Here is an 8,098-nt window from a genome sequence, read left to right as displayed (position 1 = left end):
CATTGCAATGTTTACTGCTTTACCTTACAATTGTCACTGTCGCACGCTGCTCAGATATGCTTAAATTAAATCAACTGATTCTTTTGTAACCTGAGGCACCCTGAGACAGATGCAACAAGGAATTTGGGGTGTTTTGCTAATAATTTCAATTAGCTGCAGTTTACCATAACATATAGACTCAAACAAACCGTAGTTACTCTTAACTGTGGTTAAAAGAAAAAGCCAACTTCAAACCATGGTTTACAAGGTTGGCATGTTCCCTAAACCACAGTTGAGACAAGACTAGCTACAGTTTATCTGGGTTTGGGTGTAAATGGTAAACTGCAGTCGATTGTAAACAGAAATAAAAACAAACATGAAAGTGTGCCATTTCCTCCTTATGGCTGTGTTGTGGTCTTGGTGGTGGGGAGAAAGTTTTTGAAACCGAGGTTCATGTACATTAACACTGTGCTACAGTTTAGAGTTACATCCAACTCGAGTAAAAAGAGTTCAAGGCGAGTTACCATAAAGTAAAAGGGCATGGAACTACAGCCTTTACGTAATCAAAGGACTGGCCTTTGCTATGACAGTTTAAACAAACTAATTAAAGTTATTCTCGTATATGTGGGTTCCGTCTTCACCCAGGCAATGAGTGTAATCTCCAATTCACGGTTTCCAAATAGCAAAGTTTTCTGACTTAGTACATAGCAGCTTCATATTTTCAACACTGGGGCTCTCTTCATTCTGGATTGTGTCTGCAGTTACAGCTTCACTCCAAAGGTTTGTTGTTTTTAACTGCAAGCTGCAGAGCCTATCCACAAGCAAACCTGAGTAGGTGGCATGGTACTACGGTATGTTTCAAGTAGACCCCATTTTAACTCAAGTTCCTTATTATTCCTGCAATGATCTTTGTGCTTACGCACCACAGAAAGGCACAAATAAGGCACGATGTGGAACTTCAATGGAAGTGGCATATATCCCAATGAAAACAAAATGCACCAAGGAGCTATGGTGCAAAATTAACTTTTGTTTAAAAACAAACAAACCCCCAAACCCCCTGTGCACTCAAAATCTCCCACCGAAAAATGTGAAGACAGACGTTAACATTTTAAGGCAGTGGGGCCATTTTAGAAATGGCTGCATTGCAGTCAGAGTAACATACCTACTGCTCTCCAGGGATGAGTTCTTAATAAAACTAGTTTTGTATGTTTGTCGCAGAAGTGAGTTGTACATTGTGCTAATTGTCTTTCCTTTGCCCCTGCACCCTGTCACTAAAGCATCCCCTCCTCTAATTCGTAGAGCAAGCTTTGCTTTTGCTTTTTTATTATAAGGGAAACAGGTTTTCTAGCTAACGTTCGATACACTACTAGGCACATCAGTTATTTGGACTGTAAAGCTGGTAGGACTTTCTCCATGACCGAGGTACAAGATTTTGAGTTCTCTCTTTGTATTACAGCGGTATCTCGGTTTTCAAACATAATCTGTTCCGGAAGACCATTAGTTCCGAAACATTCAAAAACTCAATAAATAAAACTCAATACAGAAGCTGCGTGGCATGTTCAACTTCTGGTGTGTTCGAAAACTGAAGCATTTACTTCTGGATTTACAGTGTTTGCGTTCCGAAACGTTCGTCAACAGAGAGGTTAAAAAACTGAGGTACCACTGTATGTCTGTCTTCACTGCAAAACCTGGCCAGTATTAAAGTGTGAAAGTATGGGACTAATACCGCTTCAAATTTCGCATACCATTTATATATACTCTCTCTCTCTCGCCCCCCCCTCTCAACAGCTTGCAGCAATTTTGGAAAGCCAGCGTCTGTTTATGACACCACAGAGTCAAGATGTCATTTTACTGCTCCCAGAGGAACTTTAGGCTGAAGCTAGGTCTTTCGATTAGTCAATTCAGCTGCATCAGAAACACTTACCTACATTGTCAGAAGAGATTCTGTACAGGAACCAGCCATTTCTGTCCCAAAACACTGATCCAACTATTGCCAGGAGTAAATGTGTACACAGTGGGTTCCAAATCACCCATCTTTGTTCAGGCACAACTTTGGCTGCATTTGACAGCAAGCATCAAAGAAACACCAGGCATGCTAAAAGGCTCTGATCTGAGACTTGTCTATAAAAAATGAAAATCCTTACTCAGAAGAATGAAGTGGCATAGAATATAGGAGACAGCTATGACTAACCTCTTCAGAACTGTGTATGCTGCAGAGTTCAAATTAACATCCTGTGTAAATGCAGCCCTAGTTTAGGTAAAAGGCGAGTGAACTGAAACAGAACACATTCAGGGTCCACAACATACCAAAGTACACGAAACAAAAAGCTTTCAAAAGGATTTAGTATTATAAATATATCATCTTTGTCACAAAACACCTCGGCTGGGAGAAAAGTTTGGCATTTTGGGAATGAAAGTGTGCGTCTTCTCATCATACAAATTGTTTTTATACAAATCAAACTCCGAGACTAAGGCACAATGCTGTGTTTTAAGCCCACAATGTTCTTGTCTCTATGGATCCATAGTGTTTTTTTCGCTAGTTACAAAACGATAAAAGCAGCAATCGGTTTTTAAAAGGAAGAAGCTGAATCGTGATATGGTTCAGAAGATTCATACTTGGAAAGCAAGTCCTGCCCCTCCCACAAAACTGTTCTTGGAAAGTTGCAAACAGTACAGAACTGCTTGAGCAACTATAGAGTTATGTGCATAACTGCCGGCTCATTTTTTTTTTTTTTTTAGGATCACTGGCCAGGTTCATCCAAGAGGCATTTTTTAAAATATAAAATAGGAAGACCTTCTGTGTTTGAACGTTCACAACGCTGGAAACGTAATCCAGAAAGTTAAGGCTCATGGACACAGCCCTTGATCTTTTGCATTCGGTGGGGGAGTTTTGCTACGGATGTCAATGGGATGCAGCTCACAGCCCTTGCCTACAGTTCTATAGCCATGGTCAGGCATTCTTAAAAACAAGGGCAGAAGTGGAAGAGACATACAGCATCTTACCCTCCAAGCAAACAAAGTCATTGTCTGAGGACAGACTGTCCATATTCATTCTACCCTCAGCAGAATGTAGTTTATAGTGTCTCTGGCAGAAGTTGTTTTGGCCATGGAAACTCAAAACATTCGAAATCAATTACACTCTCTCTATAAAAAAATTTAAAACGGTATATTAGCAAAGACATTTGTCCTTATGTAAAAGAAGGTCCAGAGATGAAGCACTGGTTGGCACTGGAGACAAAAGTTGTAGGGGAGTGTTAGTGTAAAACTATCAGTGTTAATCAAGGGAAATGTGGAAGGAAGTTGCAATTTGCATGAAAAGGAAGAGAAAAGGGAGAGGTATGGATCAGTCTGACTCTGATAAACTACACGGTCTTCGAAATTCTTGCCCACGTTCATGGATCCACTTATTGGATACTACAGGAAAAGGAAGAGAGAAGAGGCACATTTACATACGGTTACTCACAGTGAATACATATTAATCTGTAAAAAACTGCTCTGGTTACTGAATGGCAACTTCCCAAAGTCTAACTAAAAACATGGCATGAAAAATTACTTCCTATTTATTGTTGAACAATGAGATTATTATTATTTTTCGCCATTACTAACAACCCTGTGAGGTGATTTAACACCTGGTAATATTGATCTGAAAAGACCAATATTGAACTTGCATTGGAAAACCCCCACCTACCGACAATGAATTATATAGTAGCCGGCAAACTGGACTTGCTTAGGTTTCATCTCCCTCCCAATCGCTCTCACATTTCATTTAAGAATGATATTTTTGTTGTTCTTATCTTTTGGCTATTTGCGTATGTTTCAAAATGCGACAGCTATGATGCCTGGGCAAATTCTCTGGTTTCATACTTACCCCATTTGTTTCCGACTAATACTGGACAGGCAGCATGCCTTGTGCTGTAGTCTCCCTCACCACTTGGAAAAAGATTGTACCAAAATACAGCTGTCCCCTGGGAAGATATAAAGGAGAGTTGACTCATTAAACTGCCTTCAGTTTAACTTCTGGAAAGCGAAGAGCTAAGGCAGGCTAAAAACTGCAAAAGTGTGGAAAATGTACTGATCGTTACTCCCCTTGGGATTTCTAAGTGCTGCTCAACGCTATGCTCACACATCACCTATTGAGCCCCTGGCAGCGATGCGAGTTTTCCGTAAAATTATCTGCACAGGCTGTTTCGCATCAGAAGATTTTCAGTTTGCATCGGAAATTTTTCCTAATGCACACTTTACCTCTAAGCCAGGATATGCGTAAGTACCAATCTTCTCATTCAGAACGTTTCACGCAGCTTCATTATATGATCCAGCATAGGTGGCTTTTAAGTGGAAGGAATAGTATGGAGACTGTCAGCTATTAGATACAGGTATTTCACCTACCTTTCTAGGCCAAACGCTAGCTCCTACTTCAGGAAACACCGTCGCTCCTCCTGCTGCCACATCACTCATCTGACAAAAGAAATGGTGTGAGCCATTAAGCTATCCACTCCAAAAAGTAATCCCATAGAACTCACTACTGATCTGATCTCAAGGGCACTGCAGCACTTTGTAGGGATTTTTTTTTTTGCCATTGAAATTTTGTACAATAAGGCAGATTGAATATATATATTTTTAAAGGGGTATGCCTGTACCACATGGATATCTAAAGTACTCCACTAGAAGCACACAGCACTACATTCTAGTACAGGAATCACCAACCTGTACATGAAAGGAAACCCCATCAACTATGGGAATACGCTGCGGATGCTGGAATGATACCCGGGACAGGTACAGATTGCGTCAAAAGCCTTAAGAGACAGAGGATATTTGTGACAAAGATACCTGGCTAGACGTTTCATTCATTTAGGTTTGTGAGCCGTCTTTCAATTCTCAAGTTGTCGCACACTGTAGTTTTACATTTTAAAAAACAAAACAATTGAAGCACTATGGTCACTAGCAGCAGGCAATCCAGTGATGCTCGCCTGATCTCCCATGGCCCACATTACTGCTACGTACTGGGAGATAAAGGTGAGGTTGGTGCAGGGCAAATGCGCCATGCTGACCTCGCTGTCACTCTCCTCCCACCTCACCTCCTAGGAAGCAGCATCAACATGGGAAACAGGAGATCAGGTGAGCGTTGATGCACGGCTACTGGCTATGCTGCCATAACACAAACAGGAGCAATATGAAAAAAACATTTCCTCATAATTTTCACTGGGTGAGAGAAGCTCTTTTGGTGACATGGTTGAATGTTGCCTTCAAAGTAACTTACTTACATAGAATAACCATGTTGCGATTCTGTTGCCTGTACCCAATTCTTTAAAGGCATCCGGCTCATCTTTCTGTGTAGAAAAACATGCAGTACGAGGTCTTACTGTACAAGCGAAACCCAACAACGGCACACAGCGTTAGACATTTACAAACATTAATTTTTAGAATGCACGATGTAAGTAAGGGAAAATTAGTAGTAGTTATCTGAAAAAATTATCAAGCGTTTCACCCAGAAGTTAAAGGTATCCATTCAAATAAGCTGTCATTTCAGCATTTGAGTTTTACACTATCAGCATACAAAGTTCTTAAGGCAAAAGGTATGCTTCTGGTGTCCTGGGACCTGGCCAGACTTTACTTGCTAGGTTATCCTAACATGGCATCTCTCTGATGCTGCGACTGAGAACTCTTAACTCCTTCCAGTGATGGATAACAGAGAGAGAGAATGGAATGAACCAACAGGAATGAGATTTGGACACTGTGTAAGTTATTGTTGATGTATTGCTGATGCTTAAGATATCACTACCGAGAGTTGTATAATTTCATTAGGCTGCAGAGCAAAGGGAGAGAAGGGAAGCGGAGCTATTCCATTTGTTCTGCTATGAATTCAGCTGCTCTCCCTCAACTGTCACCTAGAAAGCAGCCCTTCTATCAGGCTATCTGAACAGTTCTGATCCTGGCTGATCAATATAAGAACTGTAATTTTAAGGATGGATGCCTAAGCTTACATGTTTCCTCCTCCCTCCCCATTCATTTTTCGTTGTGTGTCATGGCTTTTGGGTTGTAAGCCTGAGGACAAGGGCTATCTTTTTTTTATTGATCTATAAACTGCTCTGGGAGCCTTTTTGGATGAAAAGCAGTGTAAATTCAATCCAATCCAATCAAAATAATTTAATGTAGTAGCCATTGGCCATGACAAATCTGAATAAAAAATAAATACAAGCAAAAGGGGTGTCGCGCCACAATGGTTTCTATTTAGATCTCTGCGTCTCCCTTACAGTTCACTGCTATATTGTCTAGGGTGTTCTTTCTGACCTTTTTGGTCGCTAAAGCAAAAAGGGTGATTTTATGAGTCACTGAAGTGTTTACATTGCTCAGAACTTTCTCTGCTGGGGAGAGACATCTTTCCTGTAAGCTGAGCCTCCTGGGTCCAATGTATAGTGTGAAATATAGGAAATAGTGCAAGATATCTTCCACCTGCGGTTGCATGCATACAGAGTAAATATGTTTTTTAAAAATAAATACACAAAGTTCATGGTCTTTGGGGACCTCTCAGAAATCCCATGAAGACAGCCATCACAATCTAGAAAAGTAACATGACTTTTGAAGGCACATAATCTTTTTAGGCAGAACACGTTTCCATTGCTCTTTCCTACATCTGCAGATTAGAGGAATTGGTCTAAAAATCACAGAACAACCAGGCAACAAGAAATTATATGCTGACCACCAACTGCAACTCAAGACAACCAGAAGTTTAAAATATACTTGGCAATTTAAATGATTTATGTCAAAGCAAACAATGTGTTTTTCACCCCTAGAATTAGAAGGGATTTCCCCCCACTGCTCAACCCTAATTGCTTTCACATGTACATGCTTGGGAAGAATCCAGTTTTCCCCACACATTATATTATTGGATGCTATTTTAGCATATTAAGGCGGCACTCTTACACACACTTACTGGGAGTAAGACCCATTTATGTCAATGGGTTTTACTTCTGCATATATGCTGGAAGGGTGCATTATTATACATACTGTATCTGGGAGGAAGCCCCATTTAATAAAGTGGGATTTACTGAACAGGATTGCACAGCAAAGATATTCTTTCAAAAAAAATTTTTTTCTGCTAAACGCATGCATGGGAGGAAAAAACGATTAACAACTTGCATCATATAAGCCAATACAGACTTACTATATATAATTTTCTTAAGGGGGGGGGAATCAAATCAAGATTTATGTTACGGCAATAATTTTAATGAATTAATGGTGGGCTCAAAGGAGAATGTTAATTGATGGTTGTAATTTAACACATAAATGCCCTGTAAACCACCATTTGAGATCAGTTGCCCTATTTCTTGCAGCCTTGTCTCAATAAAAAAAATAAAAGGTAGTATAAAAAAAAATCTTGCAGCCCACCCAGAAGTAAATATAAGCTAAAATCGAGAGATACAGAGATGTTAACCCTTCAGGATCACTTGGTTCCTCTAATCTGTACTGCAACTTAAAACAGGTGTATAAACCTGTTAACAGTTTCAGTGATTTGAAACCCATAAATATCCAAGCCTACCTAAACCCATTTGGTGTTTTTTTAAGCCCTTCACCCTATGGTTGGTTGCAGATATATCACTATGACATAAGAGCAGGTATCCCCAAACTCCGGCCCTCCAGATGTTTTGGACTACAATTCCCATCTTCCCTGACCACAGGTCCTGTTAGCTAGGGATCATGGGAGTTGTAGGCCAAAACACCTGGAGGGCCGCAGTTTGGGGATGCCTGCATAAGAGCTTTGGTTGGTTTTTTTTTAATACCATCACCTTAAATGTACCAGCCACCATTTCCTGCATTTCCCCCTTTAATCCTTTCATTCACTTAACAGCATTTCACTTTCACATTTTGGTAATATTTGTTATTCTCTGTTGTTCAGATGGTGGTTTAGAGGACTTTAATCCTTTCACACAGATTAGAAGACTTGAATGCAACACGAACACCCAATTAAACATTTGTGCCACAGGCTGAAAGGCCTAGGCTTCAGACTATTTCATTTTTCACCCATCTCTTTACTTGCCCGAGCAAAGTCATAGTGGGGCTCATACTGTCCTCCCACTCCGTAATTTGCTACCTGGAAGAAAGAAACACAGTGCGTGTAAAG

The 8,098-nt window shown here is 40.3% G+C and overlaps 1 protein-coding gene across 4 annotated transcripts in view; it reads right to left on the bottom strand.

Annotated features, from left to right (window-relative positions):
- Window positions 1-2,304: 2,304 nt before the first annotated feature.
- Window positions 2,305-8,098, bottom strand: part of P4HA1 (prolyl 4-hydroxylase subunit alpha 1) — a 28,739-nt gene continuing 22,945 nt past the window's right edge. For 2 of the 4 annotated variants that reach the window (XM_035137795.2, XM_035137792.2), the window contains exons 12-15: window positions 5,241-5,306; window positions 4,366-4,434; window positions 3,848-3,944; window positions 2,305-3,393 (exon numbers count right to left, since the gene is read on the bottom strand). In XM_035137795.2, the coding sequence (XP_034993686.1) occupies window positions 3,323-3,393; window positions 3,848-3,944; window positions 4,366-4,434; window positions 5,241-5,306 (303 nt within the window). In that variant the 3' untranslated portion in view covers window positions 2,305-3,322. The other 2 variants (XM_035137793.2, XM_035137794.2) reach the window with 1 other exon arrangement.

Source organism: Zootoca vivipara, chromosome 5 (assembly GCF_963506605.1).
Source record: "Zootoca vivipara chromosome 5, rZooViv1.1, whole genome shotgun sequence".
Taxonomy (NCBI): domain Eukaryota; kingdom Metazoa; phylum Chordata; class Lepidosauria; order Squamata; family Lacertidae; genus Zootoca; species Zootoca vivipara.
The sequence above is the reverse complement of the archived record's forward strand: the minus strand, read 5'-3'. Positions and strand labels throughout refer to the sequence as shown.